Source organism: Carica papaya, chromosome 2 (assembly GCF_054855325.1).
Source record: "Carica papaya isolate Zhongbai chromosome 2, ASM5485532v1, whole genome shotgun sequence".
NCBI classification, from domain to species: domain Eukaryota; kingdom Viridiplantae; phylum Streptophyta; class Magnoliopsida; order Brassicales; family Caricaceae; genus Carica; species Carica papaya.
The window spans coordinates 27,997,901-28,021,991 of NC_142310.1; the positions used below are offsets into that span (position 1 = coordinate 27,997,901).

The 24,091-nt window shown below is 33.6% G+C and overlaps 3 protein-coding genes across 11 annotated transcripts; 1 reads left to right on the forward strand and 2 right to left on the reverse strand.

The window, feature by feature from the left end:
• Positions 1-4,027: 4,027 nt before the first annotated feature.
• On the forward strand, positions 4,028-11,002 carry LOC110809932 (MAC/Perforin domain-containing protein). Its single transcript, XM_022035918.2, has 8 exons — positions 4,028-4,362; positions 4,868-5,167; positions 5,483-5,721; positions 6,544-6,745; positions 7,833-7,901; positions 8,028-8,214; positions 9,158-9,324; positions 9,926-11,002. Exons 2-8 carry the CDS (start codon positions 4,910-4,912, stop codon positions 10,610-10,612), a joined length of 1,809 nt encoding a protein of 602 aa, XP_021891610.1. The 5' UTR covers positions 4,028-4,362; positions 4,868-4,909; the 3' UTR covers positions 10,613-11,002.
• Positions 11,003-11,836: 834 nt separating this feature from the next.
• Positions 11,837-15,839, reverse strand: LOC110809969 (multidrug resistance protein). 9 transcript variants are annotated; one of them, XM_088213842.1, is made up of 5 exons: positions 15,336-15,759; positions 14,974-15,121; positions 14,351-14,439; positions 12,419-12,864; positions 11,837-12,142 (listed from the first exon to the last, which is right to left on the reverse strand). In XM_088213842.1, exons 4-5 carry the CDS (start codon positions 12,707-12,709, stop codon positions 11,999-12,001), a joined length of 435 nt encoding a protein of 144 aa, XP_088069968.1. In that variant the 5' UTR covers positions 12,710-12,864; positions 14,351-14,439; positions 14,974-15,121; positions 15,336-15,759; the 3' UTR covers positions 11,837-11,998. The 9 variants fall into 9 exon arrangements, with proteins under 9 accessions (XP_088069968.1, XP_088069972.1, XP_088069969.1 ...); XM_088213846.1 differs by lacking the exons at positions 14,974-15,121; positions 15,336-15,759 and adding an exon at positions 15,790-15,839; XM_088213843.1 differs by lacking the exon at positions 14,974-15,121.
• A 1,303-nt stretch (positions 15,840-17,142) lies between these two features.
• On the reverse strand, positions 17,143-22,110 carry LOC110809940 (large ribosomal subunit protein uL3y). Its single transcript, XM_088213849.1, has 6 exons — positions 21,954-22,110; positions 19,451-19,554; positions 18,700-18,810; positions 18,216-18,520; positions 17,688-18,097; positions 17,143-17,530 (listed from the first exon to the last, which is right to left on the reverse strand). Exons 2-6 carry the CDS (start codon positions 19,533-19,535, stop codon positions 17,272-17,274), a joined length of 1,170 nt encoding a protein of 389 aa, XP_088069975.1. The 5' UTR covers positions 19,536-19,554; positions 21,954-22,110; the 3' UTR covers positions 17,143-17,271.
• Positions 22,111-24,091: the final 1,981 nt, after the last annotated feature.

Here is a 24,091-nt window from a genome sequence, read left to right on the forward strand (position 1 = left end):
AAACTTGAAGAGCTAAGGAAAGTTTAAGTAATAACATTGAAAGTTTTTGAAGTGGAACAACTAGTATATAAATAATTATTAAATAATGATAACATAAGATGTTTAAGAAACATACCATATCACCATTATTTTCTAATTTTGAATTTAAGATATTATTTAAATTATCTATTCTCATTTTAGTTTATGTTTCTCACTTTAAATAATAATTATAAAGTTTTCATTTTATTGGTATAAGTTGCAAAAGCTTTTATCTTATTTATAGAATATCATATATTATACAATAGATTACATGATTAGTTGCATTATGATGTAACAAAAGCTATTAGATTGTTCATCCATTGTTTGATTTTTGTGTATCTATTGATTTCAATTTGGGTTATGTAAGTTTCAAAAATTATTGTTTCATTTTTAGACTATCTTGTTTTGTCCTTACACAAAAATTTATTTGTTATGTTAGATATTAATAAAAAGACCGATAAAACTTGCATTAATACTACATTAGTTCTAATAGGTATATTATTTTATTTTTTGTTTTTAAATATTTTTTAATGCACAATAAGAATACACAAATAAAACAAGAATCATATTCAATAAATTATTCGATCAAAATATTTACATGATTGTCTCTTGTAAGTTTAGATACCATTAATATATTTCAATCAAAATATTCTAAAATCTATTTAATCATAATTGTTGTAATATCTAGGCCCAAAAACTAGGACCCAGCCTACCTGCTTTAAAACAACGTCGTTTTAAAGATGGGCATCGAGAAAAAAAAAAGGGATCGAAATAATGTTATTTTGATGAAAGAAAAAAAAAGAACCAGAGGCGTGTACGTCTTTAGTAGTAGTAGTAGAAGAAGAAGAGATTGACACAGGACTTATTGAAGAAGAAGAAATGGCTTGCGGGAATCTCCTCATAATTACTTATAAATGAGAGTCATGTAGATAGAAGAATTGGAAAGGATAGAGAAAGAGTAGATTTCGATCTGTATAGAAAAAGAAGGAGAGTCGCATGTAGAGAGAGAGAAGAAACTAGAGAAGAATATTGATGCACGACGAAAAGGGGTTATCTAGTACACGAAAATATATGCCAAATTTGAGAGATCAATTTGTCTGCGCCGAAAACAAAAAGCCATAGAGGAAATTGTGCAGTAGTGTGCGACCGAAAAAAGAGACATGTGGTGGCACCTAGACACGATTTTGCAATCCCTAGTGCATTCCTCGCACGATTCCACAAGATCTTTACCGGATCTGAGCGCATAAGTGGTTTTGTGATGATTCTTAGCCTAAGCATGACGACTCGTAAATGGTTCTAGTGGCGCATGTTGGTTCTGGTAGTTACGTGTGAGGCAGCGGGTGGTGAATTGAGAACACACGTGTGGTGGCGTATGGGGACTCTAGTGAGCAAGATCGCGTGCCCAAGGTAAAAATCTATCTGCTTTGGTGTTGTATCTATTTTCAAAAGTGTTTGTCATTTAACGTGTATATCTTTTATTTGTGAACGAGAAAAATATTTGGGTAGTAATTAGGACGTGGAGGGGATCGTAAAGGATCGTAAATCTGAACTAATAAAGATTCCAACATCCCTCCAATTATATTTTAGGTAAAGGATTGGGTTAGTCTCATTCAAAGACTTTCATGTTTTTATAAAGCTTTTTTTTCTGTTAAAATGAATTATTTACAAACATTATAGATTATTTAAGTTTTATAGTATGATTTCCATGAACTTATCATGTGTGTGCATGGAATTGCATGTGATTCAGAAATTCTATGATGTTGTGTATGATTTACATTCATGTATGCATATTATTACTAGTACATATATGCAGATTTTATACATGCGAAATTACTGAGTTGTATGTGTGCATGATGCGTATATGTATACATATATATAGTTTTATGAAGCATGTATTTATATTGTTAATACGTGTGAGTGAACAACTTATATGTGCATGTTTGTGGTATATTTTGTGTAAATATGCAAGTATACAGATATGATAGGTAGTATAAATGTATTATTTGCAATATGATACTTAGGTGAATGTATCTTATGGATATGTATGTATATAAAACCATATGTGTATGAGTGTTTGTATATGTGTACATAGTTGTGAATAAATGGTGTGTGTATTTGTGCAAGAAAATAGTTTAGAGTTACTGTGTGGTGTATGTTACATGAAGTAGAGGTAAGTAAGTTGTTAAATATATGTCATGGGTGTTAGAGTGATAAAATTAATTTGGAAAATAATAATAAAACATTTAAGAGACATAAAAATCCGTTTAACTGGTATTAAATAGGGAAGTGTGTGTGTATGTGTAATCATTTTGGCAAGTAAAGTATGGTGAACCCTATCTATAGATATGACCTCAGCTATACATAGTTGAAAAATCTCATACATAATCATTCTGTGTTCGGGTACATATGAAAAATGATAAGTGATATCCAATGCATAACTGTTACGTATTCAAGTTCATTGAAAAAGTGATAAGTGATAAGTGACAAGTGATAAATAAAGTGATGTATTCATATGGTAAAGATGATCTTTAATGCTCTCGTTGATGTTCGTAGAAATAGTATCGCACAATAAAATTTGTAAAAGACATAAAAATAGAAATTGTAAATCATAATAAGAATGTAACTAAAAAAGAAAGTGTAAATGAAAAGTAATGAGTGAACAATGTAAAGTGAAAGTGATATTGACATATATAGTGATAAGTGTAAGGAACTGTTAAAAAGTATAAATGTAATTTCTATGAAGTTAGTGAGCGGTATTTCTATGAACTCATTGGTTTATATGAGTGTGATTTTAGAATATATGTGATGTTTGAGAAATCATATGTGAATGATGAGATATGTGAAAGTGAAGTTGTGATGTATGAGAATGTCAAGTTATGGTTATGTGAAATTATTATTATTGTATTGTTTTCATGATTGAGATTTTGTTTTAAATAAAATATGCATCAAGTTTATCGATGTTATATGATTAAGTGTGTGCATGTCTTTATTTTAGGCATTGTCTATTTTTCTGACTGAGCACATAAATCTCACCCCAATTCACACTTTCCCTAATACAAATTATTTCATATCAGCAACAAGTTCTATGTCAAAGGAAGACATGAAAAATCTTTTAGTAATTTTAAGAGTTTTATTTTATAACATATAACTAATTAAATGGTGGTAAGATAATGTAAAGATTTCTGTAAGTCTCACGACTTGTAATTCCGAACAAGAGATATATAGTTAATTTTAAATTTTAATATATTATTGCGTAAATTTATTAATTTATGTGTGTTGAGTTGCTCATTTCTCAATAGAAAAGTCATCATGTTACAGTTGTATTACAATTTTATTATATTCTTTCTAAGCAAATATTTCATTATACTATTATTTTATTTAATAAAAAAATAAGTAATCGTTATGTTACTTTCTTATATTCTAGAATATAAGAATGCTTCAAGAGTTAAAGTAAAAAAAAATATGTGCATAGTAGCAATATTAAAAGTAATTGAGATACTCTTCAATTATAACATTAATGTAACAGAATAAAGATGAGTTTGAAGCATATTTTATTAAATTCAAAACTGACCTACTCTACGAAGAATAAACTCGAATGCTCCCAATTCGAAATGGTTTAATTTATTTTTTTAATTTTTTAAACCGCATTAATTTTGCAAGTTATCAAACCTAAAAGTCAACTTGCTTATTTTATTATATTAATATAACAAAAAAACTAAATCTATATATATATATATACTAACATATTTAATAATATATACTAATCATATTTATTAATATAATATATTATATCTATTAACATAACTATAACAAATTAAAATAACAAAAGAAATATATTGGATTGGGTTGTGATGGTTGATGAGATTAAGCACTAATTCCTTGTCTATTTGTATTTTCACCGATGTGATTGGCTGTTGTTTTGATGTTAGCTAACCAGCCGTCGTACTATCACATGTTCCCGTTGAAAAAAAAATGTAGTTATGATGATCAAACCACTTGAGTCTCCATCTCACATGTCAATAGAATCTCCCATCTCAGTCAAACCGCAATTTTACTCAAAACTACCGAAAACGACACACATTTTACTCTCCCTGGATTTTTAGGGTTTTCTTCTTCTCAATTTTCACTATTCTTTTCCTTTTCTTTTTCTCTTTTCTTCTCTTTAAACTTTAGAATCGAGTTTACATCTCACAGTTTGCTGTAGCTCCGACTTCTGAAGATCCTCGATCAAGGAGCTACTTTCTGGAAAATGTGACTGTGATTTTGGGTTTAATCTTTGGATTTACTTGAGGATTAAGAAGAGACATCTTTCAACTTCAATCTTCGTTTTATGCTGTAGACAATGTAAGTTATCTGCAGGAATTCGCGCTGGATATGAGTGGTTTGATCTTTAACTGATGTTTACTAATCTTGTTCTCTCATGAATATTTGTAAGTTTGAGCTGATGTTCCTATACTTCGCTGCATGAAATGTTTGGATCTAGTTTATGTTCAAGACTTTGTTTGCTTTTAGCGATAGTTTGAGTTAGGTGTGTTTTTTTTTTTTTTTTATTGGTAAAAGTGTATAATTTTGAGCTGTATGTGGGGATAGGATTTGGTCTGTAGATGCGAAATACTCCAAGTCTAAGATGTTACAGCTAAATACGAATATTTTGAATTATACGTTGAGTTCACGTTAGTTCTCTTTGTGGAAATAGCGTGCGTTTCGGATTCACTTGAGCTAAATATTTACGTTTTCCTCACCTGAGAGACCTGCGTGAATTTAGTGAATCTGAAGCGATTGGATTTTGATTCACATGTGTGAATTGGATCGGTTTTTGCTAATTGTGTTTATCCAAATTTATTTGTAGAGTTGCTTTTGGTTTTATTGAAGAAGAGTTATGTTCTGAGGAATGGCACTTAGGGTTCCGGCTCCAAAGGCAGCTGAGATTGCAATTAATTCTATTGGGCGTGGCTATGATGTAGCAGTTGATCTGAGGCTGAAGTACTGTAAAGGTGATTCCAAGGATTCCCGGTTAATCGAGATTGAAGATGGAGGTCTTGAGATTGTTTTACCTGGTGGCATTTCTATCCCAAATGTTTCCAAATCAATCAAATGTGATAAAGGGGAGCGTACTCGGTTTAGGTCTGATGTTCTCTCTTTCCAACAGGTAATTGGATGTTATCTCACATAATTTATCGTGATCTTACCTATTAAATTTTTTGTTGCATAATTAGCATTTATCTTCAGTATTTAACATTTGTTTAACCCTTCTTATACGAATTGATCCTTCTATTGATGCTCTAGCTGTGAAACAGAAGAAATCATATGCAATTAGTTTCCTTGTCACAAAAAGAAGTTATTTTTTTAATCACAAATACATTTATGATATATTGCAAATAACGGGCAGTAGAACAGACTATTCACTATCCTTTGACGCACTCTTGTACTTTATCCTTTATCTTCTTCTTCGTCTTCTTCTTAGATGGCAGAGCAGTTCAACCAGGATATATCTTTGACTGGGAAGATCCCATCAGGTCTCTTCAATTCTATGTTTGAATTCTCAAGCTGTTGGCAGAAAGATGCTGCATACACTAAGGCCCTTGCTTTTGATGGGGTATTCATTACTCTCTACACGGTTGCATTGCAAAAATCTCAAATAGTACTCCGTGATCATGTAAAGAAAGCTGTCCCATCATCTTGGGAACCTGCTGCACTAGCAAGGTGGAGTTTTAACTCTGAAACTGTTTTCTTGAACAACATTGTCTGATTACATGTTTCATATTATTAAATTCTTTTGGGGTACTTATACCAGAACCAAGAACTTGATAATAAGCTCTTCTGCATGATTTAAATAAAAAAGCTGAGTAGCTAACATGATTTATTTGAAGGCTTATCCTTGATTAGCATCATGTGTTCTTGCTAAGCATATCTATCCTACAGTTGATGTGTGTGTGCATGAGCGATGCTGTGTCCAAGAACTTCATAATAAAGCTCCTTTGCATGTTTTAGCTTGAAAATATGACTAGATAGCTTTATTTACTGGTTAAAGCTTGAACCTCAATCAGCATTAGGCAATTTTGCCAAGCATAGCTATCCTGCGGCTAACGTGTCTGTTATATATATTGGATGGCAATGGATGGCAAAAGATTATTGACAAGAGCAATGACAATATATCCTAGCAATAAAAAATAAAAAGGAAAATAGAAATAGAAAGGAAAAAAAAAAGATTATAACTAAGAAACCAACTGATTGGAAATTTCCAAGACCAAGGACTCAGGACTGAAGCGCATATGTATAGCCAGCATCAGAACTCCAGCAAATAAAACTTCCCTAACCATACTTCAATTAAACTTGCTTAAACTGTTATCTATCCTCAGGATGATTGTGGGATGACGGACTCAAAATTATTACAGCCTATATCAGAATTTGGTACTGTCACTACAGACATTCATCACTTTCTTTTTTTCATTATTGTATTTATTAATACTTACAGTGTTTTGCTTTCAAATCCATAATGAAATTATGATGTGTTCTTCATGCCAGGTTTATCGAGACATATGGTACCCATATTATTGTTGGCGTGAAGATGGGAGGGAAGGATGTAATTTATGCAAAGCAGCAGCATTCCTCAAATCTTCAACCTGCTGATGTACAGAAAATGTTAAAAGAAATGGCAGATAGGAGGTTTTTAGATTCCAGTGGACAAAATAGCATGGCTTCTGAACAAATTTACGCAAATGACAAGGTTTGCTATTAGTTTGTTGGTATATTTATATTTGAAGTGTACTTGGTATAATCTAAATTCCTGTTCTTCATGGTTGGATAACAAAATTAACATTGGCGGTTCAGCACGTCTGTTGCCTTAAGTATATTTTAGGATAACGGAGAAGGTAAAATCTCCCCGAGTGGTGCTGGGCCATTAACGCATGATTAATGAGGAATTATTTTGGGAAAAGATTATATGTCATCTGTCTTTTTCTTGATCCCATGATTAAGGTTACTGATGCTTTTTACAATCTTTACTTTTGATTTGAGGAGTAGTCTTAAAAAATATTAGAGAGAGATTTTTTTTCAATGTTATCCATATTGTGTCCTTACAGATAACGAATTAAACATCATTAGTTTTCATTATATTTAAAAAATTAGGGAAAATAAATTTTTTTTGTTGTTGTCCATCTCATTTTCTACCAAATCGTGAGCATTTCATTTAAATTGATTGCTATAAATTTAGATAATTGCTTTGGGAGGAGAAGAAAGAGACTTGTTGGTGAAAGTTAGTCTAGCATACTTTTGGAAGAATCATGTAATGTGGTATGAAAGTTAGTCTAGCATTTCTCTCTCAATGTCTGGCTTTGAATCTCCAGTAGCAAGTCTCGTCGAGTTGATGGTGGTTTACAGGTCAAGGGTATAGCTTTCTTGTCTTTTTCTTGTCCATAGTAAGTAGGAATTGGTTGGCTGAGTTAGGCTCGGGACTGGTACCTCATCCACCAATAGGCAAGGCCTCATGGTGAGGGCTACCATTTGTCACTTGGCTTTGTAGAGCGTTGTGGTTATTCTATGTAGATCCTCTCTTCCTCCCTCCTCCCGCCCCACCAGGTATAGTTAGTAATGACCGTGAATAACCTTTGTATACGCAAAAAAAAAAAAGAGAAAGAAAAAGGATCATAACAAAATGGGTTTCAACTGTCTCCCTGCTTGTCGCATGGTTGATCTTGTTGGTTTTGAGTTAGTTAGAAGTCTGTTTAATCTGCAAAGTATCATTGAATTAAATTTTGGGAAACTGTCCTGCTTCAGTATCTTTGCATTCATATTATAGAATCTTTTTGTGCCAGTTTGAAATAAGGGAGCAGCGGCTTAGGTTTGCACATAACAGTCCATCGAGTTCGTACGCACATAAACAGGTATGTTACTGAACTTATCATTTAACATCATAGCTGTTTCTGTGTTTGTTTGTAGTGAGGGTGGAGAGGGATGGTTGGGAGGTGGGGAATGCTCTAGTTAGTTGGGCAGTAATTACTTTATTGCAGGACATTGTCAGCATTTGCAAGAGGAGAGGTGGAAGTGACAATCGGAACCTACCTCATAACGAATGGCTGCATACTGTTCAGTTGGAGCCTGATGTGATCTCAATGTCATTTATTCCGATAACTTCTTTGTTGAATGGAGTACCAGGAAGTGGATTCTTGAGTCATGCCATAAATCTTTATTTGCGATGTAAGAAAAATCTATTTCTTATTTTCACTTACATCTGATTTTGTTTTTACATCCTTGAATGATAAGCATCACTTATTATACTGCATGTCATTTCTTAAATATGGAGAGATTTATTATTTTCTTGGAGAGAAATAGTTGGGTTTGACTTCAATTATATTGGATTGAGCTACATTTGTATGCTCTTCATAAAAGTGCTTTTTTCGGGGATCTTCTGAAGCTCTGTTTATGTAGTTGGATGATAATTTTTTAGAACTCTTGATTTAGGTCAATATATTGATATATTGATTAGAAATATGAACAATGCTGTGGTCACTTCTCTCTTTTAAGGACAAAGGATTTATCTCCAAAAAGTTGTTGGGCATATCATTATTCTATTTTATTTTTTCATTATGATATAGAATAAGTGCTTTTTTTCTTCTTTCCTGCTTGGTGTTGGAAAGAAGAGAGTGGATAAACTGCTTTGAAGGGGTACCTTTGCTGGGTTGTGGTTGTTATGGTCGTCAAGAAACGCTTGGATTTTGAGAACCAATTTTCTTCTTCATTCCCAATTTAGGATAAGTACATTTTTTTTATCTTTGGGTGAAGACACATGGTTTTTATAAGGACATTTCTTTGTGTTATTTAAGATGAGATTGAAAGGCTGTTGTTTTTTGTTTTGGCAATTTCTAACTTTTTGTACTTTTCTTAATTTTGGAGGATGCCTAGTCCTCCGCTGATGTATTTTTCTTCCAATTCTTTCACGTAATACTGAGTGAAATGAAACAACTGATAAGATTTCTGTCCATTTAAAAGTAAAGTAAATGATGTATCCGGTACTTACTCTATACTTGCAAATGGTTTCTTGAGATGGGAAAATCCAGTGCTTTTTTTATACTTGCAAATGATATTTGGAGACTGGTAGAAACTACTTTCTCATACTAATTTAAGCTATGACTCTTCGCAGATAAACCACCAATTGAAGAACTACATCAGTTTTTGGAATTTCAACTGCCAAGGCATTGGGCACCAGTATTTAGTGAACTTCCCCTTGGTCCACAAAGGAAGCAACAAAGTACTGCATCTTTACAGTTCAGTTTCATGGGGCCCAAGCTCCATGTGAACACCGCTCCGGTAATGTGTCTCTTCATGTTGAATGTTCTTGGTTCCATTCACTGCATCCGAATGTTGATATTCACATATAATCTCGTAAATGAGTTAGGCTTTTGTGTTTGAGCTAAACAAAGCATCATACCACGGTGCTGTGCAGTCACTGATACAATACAAAGGTGAATTGAATTATAGCATACATTTTTGCATGGAAGGATTTCTTCATCCTTCCTTTTTGTGAATTTTATATTTGTGTGAATGTGGAAGACTATTAGCACTAGGTAAATATTTTCTGAATAAGATCAAATTGACAGAACGTTGATGCCGTGTACTCATCTGCAGAATAGCTTTCAACTTGTACTTGTTTGTAATTCACTTTCATAGTCCTTTCTCCCTTAAGGAAATAGTGATGAATATTTAAAAAAATATAGATATAGTCCCTTAAGGAAAGGACTATTTGATCTGAAACATGTCTAGATCTCCCCAGGACATTGCAACAGTAATGAGGATGTTTATACATTGGTACTTCTGTTCACGTCTTTAGTGCAGTAGTTTGGTCAGTGGCTCCGCAATGTCAGTCATTTTTCCCCAAACCCTAAATTGGTGTTTGTCAATCCCATGGCAGGTTGATGTGGGTAAGAGGCCAGTGACTGGCCTACGGCTTTATCTAGAAGGTAGAAGAAGCAACTGCTTGGCCATCCACTTGCAGCACCTTTCTTCTCTTCCCAAAGTCATCCAGCTCGAAGATGACCCAAATGGCAACTTCCGCCAGGAGTCCCACGATCGGAAATACTTTGAGAAAGTTTATTGGAAGAACTATTCTCATGTCTGCACTGCACCTGTGGAGTCTGATGAGGATCTTTCCATCGTAACTGGAGCCCAGCTTCAAGTTGAGAACTATGGGTTCAAAAATATCCTCTTCCTACGCCTGCGCTTCTCTACTGTTCTGGGGGCCTTGGTCCATAAACACCCAGAATGGGATGGATCACCAGGGTTAGCGCCAAAATCTGGACTTATTTCAACACTAATCAGCCATCACTTCACGACTGTTCAGAAGCCACCTCCTCGCCCGGCTGATGTGAATATAAATTCAGCAGTCTACCCTGGGGGACCTCCAGTTCCAGTCCAAGCTCCTAAGCTTTTAAAATTTGTCGATACAACAGAGATGAGCAGAGGACCGCAAGAGAGTCCAGGGTATTGGGTTGTTTCTGGGGCAAGACTAGTTGTAGAGAAGGGGAGGATCTCTCTCCGGGTAAAGTATTCTTTACTAACTGTTATATTACCTGATGAAGAAGATGTAGAGGAGCACTAGCGGATTCTTTTATCCTTTGGTTGCTCTCTGGGCAGTTGATGAGAGAGAAGTTAAAAAGAAAGAAAGAAAGAAAGGAAAGAAAGAAAGAAAGGAGAGAAATTTAAAAGGGGGAGGAAGATTGAGAGTGGGCCAAAATGTTGGAATGGAGGAAAAGAGGTGAGTAGTGATTGATGGGATGGTGAATCAAGGTTGGCTGTTTTGTTGTTTGTGAGTTCACCACCTGTAATTTTTGGTGTATGGTAATGTAGATTCTTTTTTTTTTTTTTTTCACCTGTTGATATCTGCTTTTGTAGTTTTTGCTTCCAGAGTCATCCGAAGCCAAGTTGTTCAAAAAAAAGATGTTTAGCTAAATGAGGGAATGAAAAATGGTTTAACTTGTTTGAGAGTTTATTTTCGAAAGCTAAAAATTTAACTCTATATTTCCTTACATCCTCCTGCCAAATTGGGGAGAGAGTTGAAAAGAAAAATAAGAGTAGCGTGCCAAAGAAAACAAAAACTAAACTTCAAATAAAATCTCCTTTTTCTCTTTTACAAATGAAAATAAGGCAAAAAGTGTTTTTGAAGTTTTGAATGTAACTGGAGGTGTTTTCTAATTTTTCTTCTCTACTTTTCTAGTTGTATCATTAACCATTGGATATCTGGTAAAAAGGAGAAAATCATCTTTACTACTTAGTTAGTATTTTGTAAAATGACAACCCAATCCTCTTATTTCCTATACGTTACGCACAGCTAGGTAGTTCTTTCTTTGGCATATAAGAAGTATTTTATTCATAACATCATAAAATTTTAATTAAATTAATATCGGCAAGATTAGATAATTTTAAAATGGTATGTATTCATAATATATATATATATATAATTTTTTTAGAATGCTATATTTGTTTATAATATAATTATTCTGCAACGTGCTTTCATGAATAAAACACACGACTTCATATATAAAATTTTTCTTTTCTTAAGTTTCCCATCTCTCTTTCAATTGAAAAGAAAGAAAGCAATCTCTTCTCATCTCCCTCCCCCTTCCATTTCATCTTTTCAAGATATTGAAGAATTGTGGTTATATCTATCATCTAACAATTTTGAATTAAGGTTTTTGTGTACCAAAACCTATCTTCCGCATACTACAAGGTTAGACTCAGAACTAAATTAAATCGACTAGACTTCATATTACACATAAATATGAATTGACTGTCAAAGTTTGAGCACCGATCACTTTTTAACACATTCTGACAAATGCGATTTCTGTTAGATAACATGTCTCCAAATGTAAACATTCGGTTCAATTTGAGTATACATACACATAAATAAAGTACAACTGATTGGGAATTTATCAGTTCATACATATACATAGAGTGGGTGGTGCTATTATTGGTTATATTATTATGGCTAAGGGAATACAAAATTATGTTCATGGGATGGCCAGTATATGCCTTCTCTGTTGCATGGCAACGGTGCAGGCTGTGCGATGTACGTAGGATATTGCTGTCCAGGCATCTGTACCGAGAAATCTGGTGCGTAACTTATAGGGACCTATACCCAACAAGATCACATTTAGCACGCTTTAACTTCATCACTTTACTCGATCATCAAATTATATTCACAGCCATGTTTACAGCTTGGAAGTAAGATGACATTGAGTCATCTTGACGAATCACTTGAATTGAGTCACTTTGTTTTTTAACTCATCTATTTTCTGAACGACTTTCCACTTAAGCAGTACAATATAACTAATGAAGAAGCATAAAGATATCACAAGAAAAATGCAGAGAAAAAAAAAAAAAGACCAGGATCTGGTCAGAGACTTACTGCTTGGTGATTTCCGAGTTTTCCCATTGTTCTCGAACCTTGAGAGGCTTGGATTATTTGCTCAGGTGAAGAAAAAGAAGGACTTGGCCTGAATAGGTGTTCAAAAATTGCCATGATAAGGAACATCGATATCAAGATAGCTGTGGCAACAAAACCAAAAGAAATTGCATTCATGGATGTCCCAAAATTCTTCCATGGAGCTTCTCGATCCACAACTGGTTGAGAAGGGCTGGGGTCTGAACTGGTGTATATGTTCCAAGGTTTCGGTCTTTCAGAACTGAACTCGTTCATGGCTGTTTGATGAAACTTGATTGCTTTCTAGGTCGGGTTTGGAAGGGAACAAGTGTTTTTCTCAGTAGAGGAAATTATTGATTTTGATGGTCAAAACATGAAGCTGCAATCATTATTTCGTCTAAGCTACAACCACTTTTCCATAGACATAGTTCCTGAAAAGATTTAATAAGAATGATAATTAATATTTTACAGAAGAAAGATGGATAACAGAATTAGATTCAATGAAAGGGCTTGGCAGATAAAATCAATAGAATGTAAGTCTTTCGAATCATGAAATGAAATGACAATTGAATTAGGGTTGTTTTGACACTTGTTTTTGGTTAAGGAGGACAGACACTTGACAACTTGCTAATTCATAGTTCATTGCATATGATAATTCCAACAAACTAAGGCTGAATTTAGATAAACATCAACATGACTCGAAAACAAACAAAATTACTAGTCATGATTGAGTAGAAATGCTGAGGAAATATTATTCCCTTACAGAGAATGTCGATTGAAATTTCAGTTGGATCCGCTTTTTTTGCTTTCTTCCAACTTCATTTAACTAAAATTTTACGTGGAATCTGTTAATTTCATTGAATTGGCATAATAACATTAGGCTCTTCTTCAAGCACAATCAATCAGCATTTCGTAAGATTTTCCTACAAGATATACACTTGCAACTTCTCTCTACTTGGTAATGCCCTCTTGATTTCCTAGATGATAACTATATTTGACAATATATATAATGGTAAGCTGAAGAAGGAACAAGATTAGATAGCAAAAGCTTAAATTCATGGAACTGCAAAAAATGAAGTAATAGAGAGATTCTTTGAAGTACAATAAAAAACAAGAAAGTCCCGAAAAGTGTCAAAAACAACGAGGACACTCATCAAATCATGTCAACTTCAATTCATCCACACCACTAAAACTTGGCTTCAACAGCCAAAAATCAATTTATTTGCTGATCATAATCAGAAACAGGTAAGAACTACATCTTCAAAATTATGATGTTACCTGAGCATACAACCAGATAAGGACTGATTATTAATGGAAACACTGAAAAACATTAAATGGGAAAAGAAAAGGAAAAGAATCTTTTTTAAGAGTAACATCAGTTAGTGGTGGGTTAAGGAAAAATGGCAGCAGAAAAGAACATTCTAAACTGTACAGAATGGGGTGAGTGAGCGTACAGGAAAACTCTAATCATCTACATTGCTGGCACTGACAGGAGTGAACAAAAATCAGAAAGTTTTCAACAATCATTACTAAACAAAAACTGCAAAAACCAAAGACAGTGAAATCTAAACATATCAAAAGTCTTAACATAGATTTACATATATACATAAATAGGCCACTTTTACTTGCTAACCTTCTCTCTCTCTCTCTCTCTCTCTCTCTCTCTCTCTCTCTCTCTTTCCCTCTCTGTGCTTTCAGTTTGGACTGCTACTGAGCAGGCAAGAAATGGCAAGTAAATGATATAAAGCTGATAGAAAACGTGATGGGTTTTCAGCATAGAAACTGAAAAGCTAATGGCATGAAAAGAACGCTTAAACAAAAACTCACCCACTGTGTTCTGTGTGTTTGTAGTTATGATGATGACACAATTTAAATGACAAAGAAGAAGAGATGCAGGGGAGACTAATATAAACAAACCTGTTGTTAATGGGGGCTAATAGGGCTTTGATTTTGGTCCTGGGAAGAAGAAGCATACATTATCTTAGTCCCCCCATTCTTTAGCTTAACTGCCATGGAAAAACAAGACACCCACACTTCTCCATGAATTATTTAAGCAATGTAAGCAGGCAGAGTAGCTTTATACTCAAATAGAAAATGTAAAGACAAAGTTATATGATAATCCAGCCCAGTACTACGCTTTTCTTTTCTACTCCTTCATGTTCATGATCTTGATGCCTAACTTAATCAATACTATATCCTGTCTCAACAAGCAAACTTAAAAAAATAAAACAAAAAAGAAGAATGGGCCTTCCTGTCTGGAGAGCCGAAAACACAGAGTATACCCAATTGGGTACTTTAAAAAGTTATCTTTAAATAATTTTAACCCAAATTCCATACAAATCCACATGAAATTATCTACCAAACATCATATAAAATTCAGTAATAACAGCTGAATATCAAGAAAATAATCATACCCACCAACTGTTTGAGAAAATGTTCACATGCAAGATGATTCTAATTATCATTAACAATGAATGCATGATGTGAGAAGGAATTACAGGAGTTGGGGAAAAAAAGATTAACTAGGGTTGATGAATTACTTATTGCGGATTCACCCATGTATGGCCTTCTGGATTTAAAAAGGTTTAAAAGACTGTTTGGTGGCATTGATTTTTTGCCTCACAACCCAACATACCGCCATTTACAAGTAATCATGTGCTAGGTGGCAAAATCTCACATAATCTTCCACTAAATAATAAAAAGAGAAAGCAAATGAGGATAAAGGAATGATAAAGCTGCAACAAATTGAAATTTATTTTATAAAATTTCTGAGGCATGTGATGAAAGCAAGCCAAATATCACAATAAGAGAAAATCAAACACAAAGAATGATAAAAAAAAATTATTAAATATAGAGTAAGAACAGAAGAGAGAGAAAGAGAGTAGGGTTGAGATACCTTTACCTTACAGCTATGTTAGTACAAGAACTGCCATGATTCAAGAGAAGAAAGAAATAGCAAATGGGTGTGGTGTGGGAAAAAAGAATAGAATTAGAAAAGTGGGTGATGTAGACTACAATTATTCTTCATATGTTTTCCTCATTAAAAAGAAAATAATTTATCTTGTTTTCCAGCATTCCATTACTTTTGTCAGAAAACACTATTAAGAAACAGAGCTGTATTATTTTCATCAAATCTCAATTTGACACAACAAAAATTTAGCCAACATATCACATACACAGCAGAAAATAGGTTGCCACTAAGTCAATAATCCTGAACTATAGAGATATATTTGTATATATTGTAGATGTGGGTGTATGTATCTTAGGAAAGAAAAAAAAAAAGTAATAATGACAGAATGAAATTATGAAGGAAAAGAAAAGAGGGCCTATTGAGAGAGAGAAAAATTGAGTTTCACCTGCAATGCATTTGAGTAATACTCTTTTGTCAACAACACAATCACATTGTCTGAGAATGATGTGAAAGCCTACCTGGGCCTATCTCTAAAATACAATTCTAAAATTTAAATTTGGCCTTAAATCATTTGATTCTATAAATCATATATATATATATATATATATTTGTTCTTCTCTCTCTTTCTTTTTTTCTTTTTTTGCAGAGACAAAAACAAGAAACCTATATCCCTACAAAATTAAAAAAAGCAAAGAAGAATCAATACTAAAAGCCATATGTGATGGAAATAATTCTCCCAATTACCTAAAGAAGGGGCAAGACAAAAGTGTATTTCACTCTTCATATTTGAGCTCTCTTGGGCAAAAATTAAAAATGGTTCTTAATTACTTTTTATTTGTCACAAATATAAAGTCCATAACAAGAATTAATAGCTTCTCTGATTTGAATTTTGGAATATATATGTATATAAGAGTATATTCAACAAAATTAGATGAGATGTGAATCTATCTATCTATCTACACATTATGTTAAAAGAAAACCCCAATTCATTCATGCATAAAGGTCACTTCAAGAAAAGATTATTGCTTTCCATTTCCATGTAAGACATTTCCTAAAAGGAAAAGGAGGTCCCCATGACAAGAAATCACACTAAAGTAGATTTTGAATATATATATATATATATATAAGAGGTCATTGAAGCATATATTTCTCCACTTTTCCTTTTTCTCTTCTTTTACAAACAAAAGTCTCCACCTCAAGCAACCTTTTTCTTTTCCATCAATTTCCCAAGAAATTCCTCCCAGAAAAATTCATTTTCAGCACACACATATATATATATAATGTAAAAATAAACGAGGGAGAAAAATTTTATTCAGTTAGTTCAAATACACTCATCAATCACTTATTATTTGTTATGGGTATAATTCTAAGATGTAGCAGACTTATATACTCCTTTATTTTTAACTTAGTTTTTCTTGGATGCATTTGATTTGACATGAATCCAGTTATATCATTTACAAACAAGCCACGCCCAGATTTTCCATGATCTAACCAGTTTTTTCTCCCCCCCCCTCAAAAATCAAAATCCCACATGCAAACCTAAGAGAACTTAATCAAATCTCCCTCGCTTTTTTGATAAATCTTGAAATAATTAACCTGTTTGAATTAGTTGTAAATGAGATTAAAAGAAAAAAAAAAAAAACTGAAAAACACAATGGGATTGATTGATACTATCAAACCCGGCAAGGTCCCCCCATCACGATCCACCCACGTGAACTGCGCATGCAACTTCACATGGCTGAATTTCATTATACTACCTATTTTTTTTTTCAATATTTTCTCAAAAATAGACGCGGAATTGAAATTAAGAGGTCATCCTTTTTGCAAAATCCATACAAATTTAACGAAAAGTTCAAACATCATTATAAACAAAATTATCAATGCTGGAACTGTGAGATCAATAGGCAAATCTGCATATTATTATTAATCAAGCTTTAAGCCTCCCGTAGAACTTGGCCTTCTCCTGGGTCGTCTGGAACCGACCATGCCCAAACTTGGAAGATGTGTCAATGAACTTGAGCTTAATCTCCTCCAGAGCAACCCTTGATGTCTGATTCAACAGCGACTGCCTTAGGGTTACCACGCGCTTCTTTGGGCCAACGCAGCAGCCCTTGATCAGGATATAATCTTCCTTCACCACACCATAATGGGGAAATCCTCCCATTGGCGTGATATCCTTCTCAGTCCTGAAAAACACAGAAAATCCATTGAAGAGTGTTAATTTTTGCTGTAACATCAACTGTCCTCACAATTTAGGTTCTTATATGATGATATTGTCGTGAAAACACAGTCACTTGATATACCAGGAGTTGCCAACCAAAATGAGACATTAGGGAAACTAACCTGTCATATTCCGTCATGGCCGAGTGAGTCTCTTGCCCAACCTTCCCCAACCTGTAAACTTTCTTGTTCAATTCTGTGCGGTGATGGTAACCATTCTGCCCAGCTCTGGCAACAGTAAAGGAAACCCTAGCTGGATGCCAGGCACCAATACACGCAACTTTTCGAAGGCCACGATGGGTCTTACGAGGAAGACGAGTGACACCCCATCGAGTGACCACACCCTCATAACCCTTACCTTTGGTCACTCCAATTATGTCAATCATCTCATCTTTTTGGAAAACAGCATCTACAGGAACCTGCTTCTCAAAGAAACTGTACGCATAATCAACCTTCTTGGCAACATCACCGCCATTGACCTGAATCTCCATCAAATGGGCCTTCTTCTGCTTCAGTCCCTTCATTTTCCTTATCTGCATCCAGAAAGCATATAGCTATGTTTAGTGAAAAATTAAAATGCTTCTAAAGATAGGTGAACTGTAACTTTAGAACCCATAGCCCTCCCATCCAAGAAAAAGAGATGAACTATGCCTGGGTATGTGCCAAAACACGAATCACGGTACAGTATTTCTTCATTTTCTCCAACTGTGCCTGAATATCCATTTTACCATCCTCAGTCTCATATTTCTTTGAATGTTTGGTGAAAGCCTTCTTCTTGGACTTGCACCAGTTCTTGTAGAACCTCCTCTTCACATCTTCACTCAGATGCTGAGCCCAGACAGTGCATAGCGAACGAAGACCACGAGGTGTCTTGACATAACCAACAACCCCGACCACCACCAATGGAGGTGTTTCTATAACAGTAACTGCTTCACATGTTTCTTTTTTGTGGAGCTCTGGAAACAAAATTTCATACCAAGGTTTGAGCATGAGCCATGTGAAAAGAAAGATATAATACCTTATTGCAATTGTTTGCACAGAAAAATTCTGGTAATTTTTGAAACAGTTAAAAACATCATTAACATCTAAGGAGCTGATAAAAAATTTGAAAGAAAAAGACAAAGAAGAAACTCACTTGACCCAGGTTTTTCAACTTCTCTAACAATATGAGTCATCCCAGCTTTGTAACCCATAAAAGCAGTTAATCTGCAAGGTTTAGATGGATCATCCTTGGGGAAGGCCTTCACTGAACATACCAACATTTAGAAGTAAACATCAGTTCCACGAAACTAGAAGCAAAAACACATTCTGCAACAAATACCAATCAATAAATAGTCCAACCATATCCGCAATACTTAGGGAGCCAACAAAAAACCAAAATGTTTGACAAGATAAAGATCCTCAAAACATCACATTGCATTAGTTTTTAATGCTAATTAACTCCACTAGGAAGTGGGTTTGTTGCTTTACCACATATCATACAAGGCAATGTAACTTTTATAGAAGAAAACAACACATAATATTTCAAGAACTTACGTACAAAAAAATATTGGAAACTAAAATCAATACAACCATTGACTACAAAATACACAAACTAGACCTCCAAACAACCTCTATAAGCAACAGCAGGTAATCTTATCAAAATTCACCCACAGATCAAAATGATACAAGTGACAATCGAACTATATCATGGGAGCTAATTTTAGAGGTCAAACAAACATTAAAACAAGACTGCACAAGAAATAAGTTTTCAATACATAGAAATAATGCACACAGCAAGAAACAGAAGAAAACATAGGCCAAGAATTCTTCAACTTCTTTACAATGTAGTTCAACAATTAGCACATACTGATACAAAAAAAAAAAGACAAAGACATAATAGAAACCTTTTCCTCTATGGCGAGATGCCCTTTTCCTTGGGAGAAACCCCAAAGAGCCATGTCTTGGGTGCTCAAACTTGCGATGCGACATTCTTCCTCAATATACTACTCTGCAAAACCCACTCTTTTAAAAGGCATAACAATTTCAAGCATCTAAACTGCAAAGTACTTTTGAACACCAAAGAAACAAAAAGGCATAACAATTTCAAGCATCTAAACTGCAAAGTACTTTTGAACACCAAAGAAACAAAAATGTAAGCTTCAATTGTATAACTTCAAGACTTCCCATTCTACAGGCAATATAGCTGGCAAAGCAAAAAAGCATAATACAAAATTAAATCAAACAAAATGTTGTTCAAAAAGTTAGTTGCAGATGTAAATCAGAAGGCAAAATTAAGTTACTTTTGAACACCAAAGAAACAAAAATGTAAGCTTATAAACAATTAGAAGGCATAGAAACAATTATAGAAAAACCTTCTCATTTATTCTGTAAAACAAAAAGTACAATACAAAATGTAAATCATACAAAATGTTGATCAAAATCTTGGTCGCAGTAGATGTAAATCAAAAGGCATAGAAACAATTATATATGAAGCAATCTCATTTATTATGTAAAACAAAAGCATAATACAAAATGTAAATCATATAAAATGTGTTTCAAAATCTTAGTGGCAGCAGATTTAAATGAGAAGGCATGAAAACAATTATATATAAAACCTTCTCATTTATTTGTAGAACAAAAAGCATAATACAGAAATGAAGAAATGAGGAAGAGGTTTAACTAGGTGAAACAGAGGCAATGTGATCCGTTGGATCACATGCAGAAAAGGTCGGCCATCGATCGGGTGAATGACCGACCTAGCTGACCAGATTTGATTGCGGTGCTCCATGTGGCGGAAAGGAGCCAAGGGGGAGATGACGGCCAGCAGTGGGCAGTCTGCTGGCCAGTGAAGCTTGGGCAGAACCTGCCCGCATTCCTGGCATGGTCCATCACATGGGCAGGGAGAAAAACTCCAGCATGCCCTGTTGGCTTGCCAGCATGGTGTGCTTGCGGTACAGGCCTTTCACGGGAAATGCCTGTTGAGTCTGTATGTCTGCAAGGCTGGTGACCGCAGACGGGGGATTTTCTTCGCGTTCAAGTCGTGAGGCATGCCAGGGGATTTTATCCCGCGATAGAGGGATTTTAAAATCCCGCGAGCTGTTTTGTTGTTCAAAATCTTACTTTCAGTAGATTCAAATCAGAAGCATGAAAACAATTTTATATAAAACCTTCTCATTTATTTTGTAGAACAATCAGCATAATACAAAATGTTGCTCAAAATCTTCGTCACAGTGGATGTAAATCAGAAACATAGAAACAATTATGCACAAGACCTTCTCATTTATTTTGTAAAACAAAAAAGCCTGATACAAAATGTTCAAAATCTTAATCGCAGTAGATGTTAATCAGATGGTGTTGAAACAATTATCTAAGAAATAAAACCATGGATGAATTTACAAATGAAAATTGAACAGAAAGCAAAGCCATTTTCCTTTTCGAAAAACATGTGCCCTTGTGTTCAGACATATGATATTACCACCATTTCCAGCAGATGACAGGAAACGCACCCCAACCAGAGGCCTATGGCATGAATAATGCCAATTCTCGGGTTCATTTAGTATTTCTTGCCAAATACCCATGGTCGGGTTTTGGCAAAAGAACCCTTTGAGACTCCAGCCTTGATTACTCACCGTTTGTTTTGGGGTTAGCCATTTCTATCATTGCAAAGTAATGTGGAATATCAACATGTTAACAAACAGTAAGCGCACAATCAAATTAAAAGTAATCCTAATAATAGTAGTAACGTTTATATTTTCCTTAAAACATAAAAGAAAAAAAAAATGAAGTGCTCAGCTTAACAATAACCCTATGTGTAAAACCAAGCCAACCCACATTACTGACTAACGACAGATAATCATATTTCTTAGAGGTACTAGATACAACTCCATGAATGAGCAAAATGGAGGTTGCATTTATGATAAAGATCTCTGGGGAAACCGCTAAAAAAAGATTGAACATGTGGGAGGATCCGAACGAATTCTACTTTCATTTAACATACGCCTAGCCTTAACTAAGTTTAAATAAAGGATTTGACAGGAAAAAAATTTTAAAATAACACGATTTTATCAAACAAATAAGCCCACAATAACATATATTGAATCTTGTTAGCTAATATTACAAATCGATTAGAACCTTTCGATTCATTAACACTAAAAAAAAATCTTATAGAGAAAATGAAAGGGAAGCGGATTTTCCAAGCAATTTTCAACAGAAAAAGCTCCAAACATTGTAGTGTAATGCATCCATAATCCAGAACTTCCATATCCAGTACATGTAACCGAATCGCGGTGCAAATAATAGAAAATAAATAATAAGAACTTCCTAATTAAAGACCATCAAATACGGAATTATTCACATGCTTATACAAATGGATTTGACAAGGCGACAAATAAAATTGAACAATAATACCTCACTCTGAATCAGTGACGAGAAAATGAAAAGAGGCTGCAAGCGGCAGTGGCTTAAGATCTGAAAATTAAACCCTAGCTCAGACTGAAGGCTTTATAGCATTATGATAAGGATGTGACGGCTGTGATAAAACATTTAGGGTCGATATAGGCCGTTGGATCGTAATAATAGGGTTTCTTATTTCTTACTGTTGTCATGGCCGCCTGTCGGTGCAGTGAAGAAAACAAATTCGGGTTTGGGCCAAACTCCATACTTTGGTTGGATTTAGGATTGAAAAAAGATATTATTACTGATGTTAATTTTTTAAATTTTAAATTTTATATTTTAATTTTTCAATATCATATTTTATACGTTGAATAATGTACAAATCTAATTAAAAGAAATTAATTTAATTGAATTCAACCATATTGAATTAATTCATATCAATTTGCTCAAATTTAGGTTGAATAATTTTTTATTACTCCCATCTCTTTTATTTTCTTATCATATTTTTGTATTATTTTTTTATTTATAATTCGATTTTTTATCTATCGAAAATAAAAATATTAATAGTTCATGAGTTTATTTAAGATAGAGGACCCATCTCTTTAATTTTAACGTAATAATTTAAAAAAAAAAATTTAAGATTGAGCATATCAAAATAAATAGGTAAGCTAAATTATTATAATTTATTTCAATATATTAGTCTCGTTATATTTTAATATGCATTTCATAATATCTATTTATCATAATTTAAATTAAATAAATAATTTTATATAATAAATATGTCTATAAGTTATTATTTATATTTTAATTTTATTTTGTTATTTAAATTATAAATAATATTCGCAGTATCTGTTTCCAATAAATGATGGATTTCGATTTTATTTTCAAATTACTTTAATCTTGGATTTACTTCTCATATTTTCTCAGATAAAATAGATGTGAGTTCCACGAATTCAGTAAAAAATATATATAATAGAGATTTACGTAGATACATTCATGTAATATATAAAATATAGTGATATTAATAATGCAATGACTCCGAAAAATTCAAAGAAAATAAATTATAAATTTAATGCGGAAGCGAATTAAATAGTTAGGGTTTACATTGCTTACACAATAACTAAAAGTACCAAATACAGCTTATGAGAATAACATTTATAAGAGAACAACTAATAACCAAGGAAATAAATTAAAAGTAAACAACTAAACGTTCTACTCGCAATTCTCTTGTGAATCGGGTTCTGAATTCTGGTCATCTTGATTTGAAATGATTAATGAAAGAATGAGCTACACTAGCCCAGTAAGAATATCACGCTACTCACCGACATAAAAATGAAGGTTGGTAGAAATCATAAAAATAACTAATGGAACTCTTAATTAAGCAAAATCGTTAATCATAAATAAAATTATTTACTTTCTACTTACCATAACGAGATTTATAAAAAACAACCTATAGAGAAGCAATAACATAGCACATATTATAATTTCATATGTAATCAGTTGAAACAATAATTTTCTCTTTTATTTAGCTTACTGGTATCCATGGAGGTCCATAAAGATGTCCCCACAACGGGTGAATCCTTTCCTTTAACATTTTTAATTAACAGACCGTCTCCATACCTCGTCCAGTATGAGTGCCAAATTACTAAACCTCGATACTCCGTCTGATATGAGGGTGAAACGACCCGTCCCTATACCCTGTCCAGTATGAGCGCCAAATTACCAAATTTCGATACCTCGTTCAGTATGGAGCAACGTTCACGGTAGGGTTCCCTATGTACCCGGTCTGTCCACCATTTCTCAAGATATCCAATAAGACTGTTGTTTCATCTATTTACTTAATCAAATAATTTTTCGATTTCTTTTAATTTTTAGTTTTTCAATTCAACTGTAATCGCATAAAGTAAGTAATACATGCATTCAAACTATAAGATCAATCAATCAGGTATTATTATGTATTCAAATTGTAAAATCAATCAATATGATCAATAATGAATAACTTCCAGTTCTGACTCCATTAATAACCTATAATTAATTATGAATATTTTTTAAATTACACAAAATATTGTATTATTATTAATTAGACTTCAATTCCATAATAGAGAATAAAGTGAGAGATTCTTACTCAAATTGATGTCCTAAATACTAAACTT